This window comes from Hevea brasiliensis, chromosome 15 (assembly GCF_030052815.1).
Source record: "Hevea brasiliensis isolate MT/VB/25A 57/8 chromosome 15, ASM3005281v1, whole genome shotgun sequence".
In the NCBI taxonomy this organism is placed as follows: domain Eukaryota; kingdom Viridiplantae; phylum Streptophyta; class Magnoliopsida; order Malpighiales; family Euphorbiaceae; genus Hevea; species Hevea brasiliensis.
This window is the reverse complement of record NC_079507.1, coordinates 52,335,584-52,348,172: the sequence shown is the minus strand read 5'-3', so window position 1 is coordinate 52,348,172 and position 12,589 is coordinate 52,335,584. Positions and strand designations below refer to the sequence as shown.

Below are 12,589 nucleotides of genomic sequence, written 5' to 3'. Positions count from 1 at the left end.
TGACCTAAATTTGGGTATTACAGAAGTCGCTTTTTTTTTAATAATAATAATAATAATAATAATAATAATAATAATAATAATAATTATTATTATTATTATTATTATTATTATTATTATTATTTAACTGAAAAAATAGAAAAAAAAAACTCTCCCAAAAAACTGTTATTGCCCACAGGCTTAGTTTAATAATTAGAAAATTTATTATTTAGTATTTATATTTTAATTAAATTAATTATTTAATTTTTATATTTTAAAAAATATATTATTTAATTTTTACATTTTACTTTCGTAAACTGTTTAGTTTATTTATTAAATTTTATATTATTTAAACTCCTATTTCTTCTCTTTATTTTAAAAAATTAATTAGCTGATTTTGTATTTTAAAAAATACTATTATTTATGTAACACTCTTAATTTTTAAATTTATTATTTTATAGATAAATATTAATATTTTGTTTTATTTAAATTTTTAAAAATTATTTGAAATTTTTTGGATTTTAGAAATCGGATTCGATTTCTGAAAATATAAAACTTTGATAATTTTTAAAGATTAATTTAATGACCACACTGCAAAACTAAAAATATATTTAGATTCTATAAATTTTTCTGAGTTTTCTAGAAATTTTTCAAAAATTTTGAGCCTCATTTTTTGTCCCAAGGCACAGTAAAAATTTAAATTTTTTGTATCTCGAATCGGACCAACCAAATCGAACCAGATCGAGTCGGACCGATCGAATCGGATAGGCCCCTTCCCTTTTCTTCCCCTTCCCGTGTCACGCAACCCCCTCCCATTCTCTCCTCATTTTCTCTCTCCTCCCTCCGCCCCTCGCTGACCAGCCACCGCTTCAGCAGTCCTCAGTCGCCTGCGCACCTCCCCCCCTCCCCCGCTGCCAGCAAGCCTCCAGGCCACCGAAAACGTCGAGCAAAACCACCCTTGCGTGCGCGCGTTGCTTCACCTTTCCAGGTCGATTCCGGCCAATCTGGCCACCAATCGGATTTCGTCTTATCTCAAAATACTTCTACACCTCCAGAGCTTTCTATAGATACCAAGAACGCCAAAATTCATCTAGCGGTTTACCCAATTTTTATCCGGAAGTTTTAGCCCATTTTGACTTTTGGGGTAGATTTCTCGAAAACCGTAAACCCCACTAAAAATTCAAGAGTACCGAAGTGCTCCACTCGTCGAGAGCTTCGTGGCAATACCCATTTTAAAATTTTCCGATATCGTTTTTCGATGGGTCCTACGAGACTTCACAATATTTTTTCAAGCATTAAATGAGCTTAGAAAATTCCGTAAAAATTCTTTACTAACCCCCGTGTTGTGGGCTTCGTGAGGTACCTTCAATTCAAGAAAATTCAACAGTTACTCGAGTCTGTAATTTCGGGCCGGGCAGACAGGCTATCGAAAAGGTCTCCAAATTGGGTCAAGGTTATAGGCTACCCTACCATTTTCAGACGTCCCGGACGCGTCTCCAGGGTCAGAATTGGCATAGGTAAACCCGAACCCTCATTTTCTTAATTATATGTGCCTGGTTTTGATTAAAGATCTATAAAATATTCACGGTAGGTTAGAAAAATATAATTCCTTTTGTGTTAGCTCTATAATATTGCTAAGGACCGTGGGGCAAAGTTTTAGAATTTTTGGAGCTCAAATGGATAGTTTTTACAAAAGGGATAATTGTAGGGACTAAATTATAATTTTTCAAATTGTGGTTGTTGACTGTTTGGATGAGCCCAAGAGGGGCCATGTGAGGTAATTGAGTTGTGAATGTGTGACTTGTAGATATAGAAGTGCATTTTGAACCATTTTTTAGGTTGGGTAGGTCCTAGGTATATGAGAGACTTTGCCGAATTTTCGGCACGACTTAGAGTGTCTTTGATTTTTTTCAAACTTGTATTGAGTCAAATATATTAAAAATTACAATGAAATTTTGTCAGGTGAGTAGAGACAGCTTTTCTCCTCCGCCTAGCCGCCGCAGTGACCGCAGTTAAGTCTGTGAGTAAAATATTAATTTTAATTATAATTTCGATATTATTATATGTTCAAGCATGCCCATGCATCACTTATAAATATGTGTCTATGTAGTTAAATACTAGGCACGTTTTATATTGCATTCATAATTGATGAACTGCCGTGGATAGTATTTGTGGTAATTTGGAGCAGTGTGCGTGCGTTGGCATGTGTGTGATATGGTATTGGATATGGACAGAATTGGTAGACACGGCTTGAGAGACACTCGCTAGGACTCGGTCCTTTATGGATAACTCGAGGTAGACACGGCTTTAGAGACACTCGATGGGACCCCGCATTTGGTTTATTAAGCGAAAGTCCAGCTTGAGAGACACTCGCTAGCAGAGGTTGGATTAAGAGAGCTGTATAGGGGATCAGCTCTCATATATGTACTGTTTGAACAGTGTTGGATGGGTGAGTGCTCCAAATTGCCTTTTTACTATTATGATGTGGTTTATATGAAAATTATGATGATGTTTCATTTCCGTTTCTTAGGATGCATTAGCTTTAGTTAGCTATAGAAATTATGGTTAAAATTAATATTTTAATCTTTGAGTCGAACGCTCACTCCTGTTCATCTATTTTTCTAGGCTACAGGAGGATTACTTGTTATGACTAACCTGCTCTTCTTCTTCACAGGTCAATTGGTAGTATTTAATATATTTTGTACAATTGAGTTAAATTTTAGACTCCGTATGTGTTAGGATTATTTTAATAAATTTGGGTCTCTAATATAATATGGTGTTGAATTTGTAAGAATATTAATTGCATGCATAACTGGATTGGATGAGTGAGCTGAGCTCCATTGAATTTTATGAAATTATGAGTATGTGGAGGGTGAGCTGAGCTCCCCAATTTATTATATATTGTGTTTACAAGTCGGGCGAGTCAAAAACTCTCCGTTGAATGGTCCATTTTATGGCCGGACTCTGTCCGGTTAAATTCTTGAAATTGGGTCCAAATGGGCCTTAGGATTGGGTTGAGTAACAGTTAGGCTTACTACGGGTCTCGGGAGCTTTAGACTGGCCCAGGTTTTAGTGCCGGTTTGGGCCATAGGTTGGGTCGTGACAATTTAATCTCTTTATTTTAGTTAAATTAATTAATTGATTTATATATTTTAAAAAATCCAGTATTTTGAAAATTATATTATTGAATAAAAATAGAAATTTTGCTATATGGAGATTAAATCTGAATTTATTTTTTTTAATTCCCAATTTTTTGGACATAATTTGTATTCTCTATTAGGAAATAATTTTCATTAATTACTTAAAAATTTAAGAAACTAACTTTTTTAGGCAAATAGCTTGTACTATTTTTATCAACAGATGAAAACAAAAAGAGAATGAGAGGGAGAAGGGCGTGGGTGTAGAGGAGAAGAAACGTGGATAGGAAGAAATAAGGGAGGACGAGTGAGAAATAAAGAAGAAAGAATTAGGGAAATTTAGAAATAAAAAATAATTATGGAATTGAATAGTTAACGAAGTCAAATTAAGGGATTAATTAATGTGTTTTTTCAAAATATAGGGATTAATTAATTAATTTCATTATAATAGAGAGACTAAATAATAGTTTAACTTGTATTGACTAATGGAAAAATTGACGAAGGGACTAAACAATTCAACGAAAGGAAAATAAACTCAACTCAACTCAACTATTATAAAGTTCAAATAATTAATTTCGTTAAAATATATGAATTAAATAGTAATTCACCCTAAACAACTTTATAACTTTTAATTTAACCATCCTATAAGAAGATTTACCACCGAGCCATAATAAATCTTAAAATGTAGAGATAATGAATAATATATTATTAAGTTACTCAATAGAGATGATGGAAACAATATTAAATATAGTTTTGATTTTGGTGATTGTTTGGGCAGGTCTTGTTGCTTCAATGGTGAGAGTGTTACATGTTGAAGATCTGTTTAATGAAAGCTGTGTTTATTGAAAATGTTCTCCTTGCTACTTTCTGGGCATTGTGGTGGTCCCTTGCTGAGCGGAAGGCCTTCGTTTTGGAGAGGTTTTGAAAGACTACATGGGATTTGTAAAGTCGGCAGTTAAAGAGTGGCTTGCTACCTTTCTACGGCTATATGAAATTGAGAACATTGTAACCCTGCATTTTTTCTTTCCCATAGCATTTGTGATGAGCCCTTTGTTTTCTCCATTTGGTAGAGCAGGTCTATTTGTGCTAATGGTGGGCGTTTCTTTCTTTCTTAAGCTAGTGCTGCTTGTATTTGCTGGTCTATGGATGAAGGAAGCTCCATACATGGCCTCCAATGACTTGCTCTAGCTTGGTCCCTATTACCGGCAGTGAAAAGAAGAGAGAAGCTTCTTGGTTTTTAGTTGCATCTATTAGGTTTATTAGGTTATGGGTTAGGCTTGTTTCTTGGGCTTATTTATTTGGTAAGGGACTAATATTGGTTTTATGGATTTTATTTATGTAATGAAACTCTATGTACTTATTTGCCCGTTGGGGCCATGAAATGCAATTATAACTTCAGATTAAAAAAAAAAAGTTAAACTAATTTTTATTTTTTCATTTTTTAAAAGATATAAAAATATAAAATTATTTTTTTCTACTTATTTTTAAAATGTTTTACATATCGTCCAATACTTCTTGAGAAGCCCCATTTTATGGTTTTCAATTTATTGTTTTAGTTTTTCTCTTTATTTTACCTTTTATCAACGTTAGTCTCTTTATTCCTCACCTTCTTCCTCTGTCTCCCTTCCTCTCTTAGCTTCTTCATTTGTAAGTTCTTCACGCTTTTCTTTCGCCCCTTCTCCATTGTCTCTCACCTATTTATTCTTATTCTCTCAAAAATATACCAAAATCCTATTAATTTCTTTCTTTTTTCAATTTTTTAATCTCATCAATTTTTGTTTTGTCTTGAAGACATTTAATCATTTCAATATGAAATTTTTTTGGGTTTTAAACAGAATGAAATTTAAGAAAAGGATTTGTAATTAAAAAGGAAAAAAAAAAAGATAAAGAGGACAATTAAAATGATGATTATAGTGGAGAAATTTTGATGAACTATTGATTTTTTTTTTTTAATTTTTTGTTAAATAATAAGCAATTTGAGTGTATGGCTATATCATGGTGATTTCATTCACTGGTGCTGTAAACGGAATGGCAGAGATAACCGGAAGGGCGTTGAGAAACAGTATTAAAAAATAAAGACTGAAACGGTGTCACATGAAAGACGGAAAAATATTATTTATTTTCCAAAAACGAAAAACAAATATCATAAATAGTTTTGATTTTTATAAAACCAAATATAAAAAACTAACATCCTAAACGAATGCAGCCTAAATGTTTTGCATATTTTTGTGATTTAATCTAACCTTTTATTTTTTGTTTAAAATAGAGATTGAAATATAAATATCAATTTAAATATTTTTAAAATTTTTGTTACTAAAACATGTAAATTTTAATACTTATTAACTAACATAATTAATGATATCTTTTAATATTAGCTCAACGATAATGTTAAAATGATTCTTAATTTTGTCAAATAAGGCTTGATTTAAAAATTAATTGTCATTTGATTTTAAACTGAATTAAATTAGAATAATTTAAAAATTAATACATAAAATTATAAAAACCAAACAGAATTGAAATTTAGATAAAATCTAATCGAAGCAAAGGTTCATCGGTTTTGCAGAGCCAAAACAATGCAGAAACATTCAAACAATACCACTCAAAAAACAAAGAAACTAATCAAACAATATACTCAAAATGCGGAAGCTAATCAAACAATACCACTGAAATATGCATAAACTAATCAAACAAAACAAAGCCGATACAAACAATGGCTCAGTTTTTGGGGTAACTTGTATTGACAGTGGACAAGTTGAGCTTTGAACAAGGGCGCAATCAAACAGATCCGAAAAACCAACCACAGGCAGAAGAAGAATTTGATGCCCAATTTTTCATCCCCTTAATAACATAAATAACAAACCACAACTGGATGCACAATTATTCAACAGTACATACCCATTTTTTTCAAAAACATGGACAAAACCCATGAACCACCAATAAAGAAACAATAAATTGAAAAAACCATACATATTATTAGGGGAGGGTGTTCATTTGGCCACTTCAGTTGCAAAGCAAACCAAATCAAAACAACCAAAATCCAAACTATAAAAATATGAAAGATCAAACTAATTAAACTTAAGGAACCAAACTAATTTGATTCAATTTTTTCAGACTTTTCAACTTAAATTGAATCATACCAAGTATACCAAATTTTCTCAAATAAAAAACTCCAAATTGAATCAGTATTATTTTGATTGTACCGAATAATGAAGACCCCTGATTATTACTGGAGATTAAAGAACAAGCCAATTCTTCACCATTCCCTGTCTCAGTTAGAAATCAGAAACATTCACTAATCAGAGTAATCGACATTTTCATATTACTATTGTTTTGATAATCATTGTGAATTTTTATTAACTATAATATTGATGATACAAAGTTAAAAACAGTCTTAGGATCGACACTTCATCTCCTAATTCCAATGTACAAAAATTCTAAGAAAAATATTGACTCACTCAATTTTGCAAAGGACCAAAGCCCATTGACCAACAATCAGGTCCAAACAGGACTGCAGCTACATGTGCATTATCATCAAACTACAATTCTAGAAATTCTTCAAACAGAAACATTGATCTTGTAACTGAAGTTCTTTAAAATGTAGCAGGAACAGCAAATTAAAAAAAAAAAAAAATACTGAATCACAAAAATTTTCAATACGAGTATTCAAGACCATATACAGATCTTTTATTTTCTTGTGAAAAATTTTAGTATCAACGAGCAAGAAAACCTCAACGATAGAGACTCTCCGATCTCAGGTTCTCTGCAATCTCAGTCTCCCAACGGTCCCCATTGTCAAGTAGCTTCTCCTTGTCATACAGAAGCTCCTGCAACATATGTAAGTTTTAAGCAACACGTTTTCTCTTTTGCAAGTAATCCATTCATAAACAGTAAAAGTAGGTTAATCATAAAAGAAAATGCTATTAACCTCATGAGTCTCTGTTGCAAATTCAAAGTTGGGCCCCTCAACAATTGCATCAACAGGGCATGCCTCCTGGCAAAATCCACAATAGATGCATTTTGTCATGTCAATATCATACCTGCAGTATCAAGACTAGTGCATGTGAGAGTGAGAAATGAGAGAGAAACGGGGCCACAGAAAAGAAATGAAGTGGGAAGACAGAAATTAGGCACTGCTAAACCCCCTTCACCTAGTTGTCCTACGGCTTCCATCTTCACGTTCCTCAGCCTCTATTGTTATCGCCTGTGCAGGACATATCTGAAAACAACCAAGTCTATGAGGAAACCACTACTAAATACAACTACTAAAGGCAATGCAAGATTAAAGATGATTGCGTTCCACATATATTTAGATGGTAAAATGCAAAAGACATTAGTTTCTGACCAAAATAGGAATTGTATCTTGAAATGCCTAGGATAAAACACAAACATAAACCTCAACACAAATATGAATAACCAGATTCTCTATTGGTCAGTACAGCCCCATTTAGAATTAGCATTAATCATAGGATGCAGCAGTCAATGGAGTTTTGCCTCCTTGAACAACTAAACAAAAAAATGCAATATGTTTTAGCCACATATACCTAGAAATGCAAAAGAGGAGAACAGAAAACGCATGTATAACAATTTACATCTCTAGAATTAAAACATATGCAGAAGACTTCAAAGTTCAAACATGCAGAATTTTACAAAATCTAATCTAGACGATCGTCTGTAAATTTTTTATAGGTGGTCCTAAAATAATTACCCAAACAAAAAAAGTAATAGAAATGATCAATTTATTGAAATTTGAGATGATTCAACATAATTTCTCTTCACATGAACTCTGGCAAAATTTATAAAGTCCAACACAGAGAGTGATTGAAGTGGGACCAGGTGCAACATGTCAGAATACAGAGATCTCACTTAGAATAAGTACAAAAAATTTTAATCTTACAGCTTCACAGAGTTTGCAGGCAATGCAACGTTCCTCTCCTGTTGGATATCGTCGGAGGGCGTGCTCACCACGAAACCGGGGGCTCAAAGGACCCTTCTCAAATGGGTAATTAATCTGCACAACAGAAGATATTGTTTATCTCATGAAGAACCAATATCAAGCCACAGTAGTCCAGATAGCAATTAGGAAGACTTACAGTCACTTTTTTTTCAAAGAAATACTTGAGTGTTAACATCAAACCGCGAACCATTTCAGTAAGAAATAGTGTGTTTATGCTTCTCTCAAAAACTGCAAGTACTCAAAAGTATTAAACAAAACTCAAAAGTATTAAACAAGTTGGCTTCACTTTTGGATTCAGTTGTCATTACTTTTGGAGTCAGTTGTCATTTCGATATAACATGATTTATTTGAATTTTAAATTGAACCGATTGATGCACACACCCATCTATATATGCATTAAAGAAAAATGTGTTACCAGAATTCCAATCCTTGGAAATCTCCTTTGCAAGCTGTTCTCTTTCTTCATCATCTGTAGTTAGCAAACAAGAAGAAAATACAAGAGCCATAAATAGCTGAAATATGGCATACATATTGCAGTACAAACAAGAACAAGTAAATTCACAAGAAATGTGGTGGCATTTCCAGTGGTTGTTATAGGTAATAACTTCAGGAAACATTTTGCTTCACGCTAATCTCTGAAGAAAATTCTTCCAAAGTCTTATTCAACCCATACTCTTCTCTGATAATCATGACTTGAGTTTAGAGCTTAACATGCATATTATATAGCAGCAACAGGGCTGCTAATCATTTAACTTTGGCTGGTCTATCAGAGAGATATTTTATGGCTATCCATTTGATATTACATATATCTTAGCACCTTTAGTACAACCTTCCATAATTTCTCCCCTCAAATAAAATAAAATAAAAGCCTCCCACAAGAGAGAGAGAGAGAGAGAGAGAGAGAGATTTATAACTGAAAAATGAAGAAACTGGATGGAGCAAAGAAAACCTTTTTTGGTGGAATATAAATGCGCACTAGAACGCAGTGCATATTGGTGTGAGCCCTGCAATGCTTGTCCAGATACAGCCTAAATACACAAATCATGGAAATATATTACATAACTTTAAGCTAATAACAAACAAGGATGAGAAAAGGCAATGCAGAAAACATTATGAAAAATGCCACTTGTAGACAAAAGGGCTAGAAGAGCAATAGTAATCCTTATTTTTGTTGCACTCACAACAGCGGCAAAACAGGAGTGTCAGCAATTGCACTATGCAGCTGCTAACATATAAGGTATCTATTAGGTACATACAAGTATTGAAAGATATGTATGAAGGAGCAACTACTATTGTACGCACAGTGGGAGGGGACACAAGAGATTTTCCGATCTCAATTGGATTACATCAAGGATCAGCCATAAGCCCTTATCTTTTTACATTAGTTTTAGATGAACTGACGAAACATATACAAGAGAGTATTCCTTGGTGCATGATGTTTGCGGATGATATTGTTCTGATAGATGAGACACGAGAAGGAGTCAATAGAAAGCTAGAACTTTGGAGAAGTACTCTAGAGTCAAAGGGTTTTAAGTTAAGTAGAACGAAAACAGAATACATGCATTGCAAGTTCAGTGAAGGCCAAATTAGTGATAGGGAAGGAGTTAGTTTGAATGAAGTGGTACTGTCCCAAAGTAATCACTTTAAATATCTAGGCTCAGCCCTTCAAGTAGATGGGGGATGTGAGGAGGATGTTAGTCATAGGATTAAAGCCGGATGGTTGAAGTGGAGATATGCCACGGGAGTTTTATGTGATCGTAAGATTCCCAATAAATTGAAAGGAAAATTTTACCGTACAGCCATACAACCGGCAATGTTATATGGTAGTGAGTGTTGGGCACTGAAAAAGTCGTATGCATCTAAGATAAAAGTTGCAGAGATGAGAATGTTAAGGTGGATGAGTGGCCATACTAGACTAGATAAAGTCCGTAATGAGAGTATTAGAGAAAAGGTAGAAGTGGTGCCAATTGAAGATAAGTTGAGAGAAGGGAGATTGAGGTGGTTTGGTCATGTGAAGCGTAGACATACAGAGGCTCCAGTTTGACAAGTAGAGCACATTAGGTTAGAGTATAGAAAGAATAAAAGGGGTAGACCTAAATTGACTTGGAGTAGAGTAGTACAACATAACCTACAAGCATTACATATTTTTTAGGATTTAACCCAAAATAGTTCAGAATGGAGAAAGTAAATCCATATAGCCGACCCCAAATTTTTGGGATAAAGACTTAGTTGAGTTGAGCTGCTAACATATATATCTTCAAAAGAAAACATAAAAAAGGTCAAACATAGAAGTTATACCAGTAACATTAACAAAATCAAAACAGTTATTCCAAAGTACACTATCCTTTCAAAAAATGTAACCCAATAAGAGAAATACCATCACAAACCACTCTTTCATTAACCTAACAATTACCTTATAGCCACATAGTTTTATGTTTTCTTTTCCAGAATGATATTAACCTAACTATGGGTATACCATTTACTTGAAGAACAAAGCTACCAGAGTTATGGTGGTACCTAAATTCAGCAGCTTACAGCAACTCAACTCACTCAACTCAACTCAACTAAGCCTTTGTTCCAAAAATAACCACACAAATTAAATGACAGAAATAAAACAAAGCAAGGACTTCATTTCTTATATCCATAAAACAAAGAGCACAATGCCACGTTCAAAATGAGACTTTATATTGCTAGATGTAATAACAAACGGTCAAGTGCACATCCACTTCAACGCACTGTAGAACCAGAAATCCATTGAAACGTCAAGAGTTTCTATTCAAAGTGGCGAGAAATTGAACTTTGAGTCAGTAAATTCATTTGCAATCACAAAGGATCCCAATCTACCAAATAATCCAGATCACCACAAATCACATATCACCTAAATGCGAAATTATACAAGACAATGAAAAAGAAGAAGGAATATTAGCCTCAGTTGCAGATAATAGCGAGTTGAGAATCAAATTTATATGGATTTCACCATTTCCTACATTTTCTCGGAGACTACACAAAAAAAGGAAGCGAAACAAGAAAGTTAGGGCTAAAGAGTTCTCACAAGCTGACGAGCACGAAGCGCGGAGAGAGACTTGCGAGCTAAGATCGCAGCCATTGGTGTGGTACTGACAGCAGCTAAGACGACTGGGGATTCTTACTCTTCTTCGCCTCCGATAGAAGAAAAACAAACTGAAGCCTGAAACCACCTGATAAATTGGGCATTTTTTGTTTTTTTTCAGTAAAGTTTCAGCGTATAACGGTGCGTTTTGCGATGCATAAAACGATGTGTTTTTCATGGACAACGACGTCGTTTAAATTTCATTAAACCCCTGCAGACTAAAAATTAGGGTTTAACCTTTGAAGCTGTGTTTCTCAGAGATCTGTCCTCCTCTATCCTCTAGAGAGGGAAATGGCCTCTTTTTGTAGATCAGCTATAATGGCAGGCTCAAGGTCCATGGCGGCTCGATCCAGAACCCTATCCCAGAAAACCCTAAACGCAAAGTCCGTTTCCTCTCCTTTGTCTTCGCCATCAAGACGACACATCCCCAGTGCTTCAAGGTGCAAGTCCCTATTTCCTAAAAGAAAGTCTCTTTCGAATCCCCATCTGTATCGCTTAATTTTAAAATCGAATGTAGTGTTTTTAAAAATTAGCTTCAGAAATGCTAATTATGTAGTAAAAATGCTTGAAGTTCTGCTTTTAATTCTTGTAGTCGATTTTCACTACTAAAATTTACATAATTGTTGTTTGTTTTATAGGTTTGTATCAGTTTTCGGAAGCCTGGAGTCATTAATGCCACTTCACAGTGCCATTGCCAATGCTCGGCTCAAATCCAGCATTGCTGTTGATTCCTCTTGCTGGAGCTGGCTTTCTCAAGGTGATTTTGTTTTGCAACTTGGGTTTTTCTTCCACAATCATTTTTTCATTTTACTTGTTTCAATTGTTTAGCATTATGCTTTCAATTATATTTATTGCATAGTCTCTTGCTTGTTTCTGTTACGCAACTGATATTGGAAAATTGTGGATTTGTGGTCATTTGTTTTGTTTCCTGCTCCTAATATGCAATGGATCTGTTGTGCTGTTTGTTTCTTATTTCCTGAAACAAGATTGAATGGAAAAGAATTACTTGTTTATATGTTTGATTAAGTTCTTGCATTTGTGGATTTTCATTTACTACTCATTTTGCAATTATGGTCGCCTCTGACTTATTTCTTCTACTACATGCACTAGGCCTTGCAACACCATTGTGACAGCCTGCCGGATCTTTGTTGGATGATAAAGGAAAACAAAGTCCTTTTTAAGTCTTGAATTCAGTTTTTGTAACTTGCAGCATATGCAAACTTATTTGACCTAATGCTGTTATTTACCTTCTATCTGTTATTTTTGCTTCCCCCAATTCCCATCATGTGCTTGGAATCCGGCGGCTTTATAGATTTCTCACTGATTGCTAGTGGCTTTATGGATTCTCCGAGTTATAATTAAGAATCAATGGAGCATCTAACATGAAAGTTGCATTCCTGGATGCATTTATAT

At 34.1% G+C, this 12,589-nt stretch overlaps 2 protein-coding genes across 2 annotated transcripts; one reads left to right on the top strand and one right to left on the bottom strand.

The window, feature by feature from the left end:
- Positions 1 to 6,438: 6,438 nt before the first annotated feature.
- LOC110645484 (NADH dehydrogenase [ubiquinone] iron-sulfur protein 8, mitochondrial) lies at positions 6,439 to 11,283 on the bottom strand. Its single transcript, XM_021798676.2, has 8 exons — positions 11,120 to 11,283; positions 9,017 to 9,095; positions 8,483 to 8,536; positions 8,204 to 8,295; positions 8,008 to 8,121; positions 7,262 to 7,329; positions 7,039 to 7,150; positions 6,439 to 6,937 (listed from the first exon to the last, which is right to left on the bottom strand). Exons 1-8 carry the CDS (start codon positions 11,171 to 11,173, stop codon positions 6,842 to 6,844), a joined length of 669 nt encoding a protein of 222 aa, XP_021654368.1. The 5' UTR covers positions 11,174 to 11,283; the 3' UTR covers positions 6,439 to 6,841.
- Positions 11,284 to 11,401: 118 nt separating this feature from the next.
- LOC131173851 (protein NONRESPONDING TO OXYLIPINS 2, mitochondrial-like) lies at positions 11,402 to 12,519 on the top strand. Its single transcript, XM_058136440.1, has 3 exons — positions 11,402 to 11,616; positions 11,815 to 11,933; positions 12,287 to 12,519. The coding sequence occupies exons 1-3, from the start codon at positions 11,468 to 11,470 to the stop codon at positions 12,304 to 12,306; spliced, it is 288 nt and encodes a 95-aa protein (XP_057992423.1). The 5' UTR covers positions 11,402 to 11,467; the 3' UTR covers positions 12,307 to 12,519.
- Positions 12,520 to 12,589: the final 70 nt, after the last annotated feature.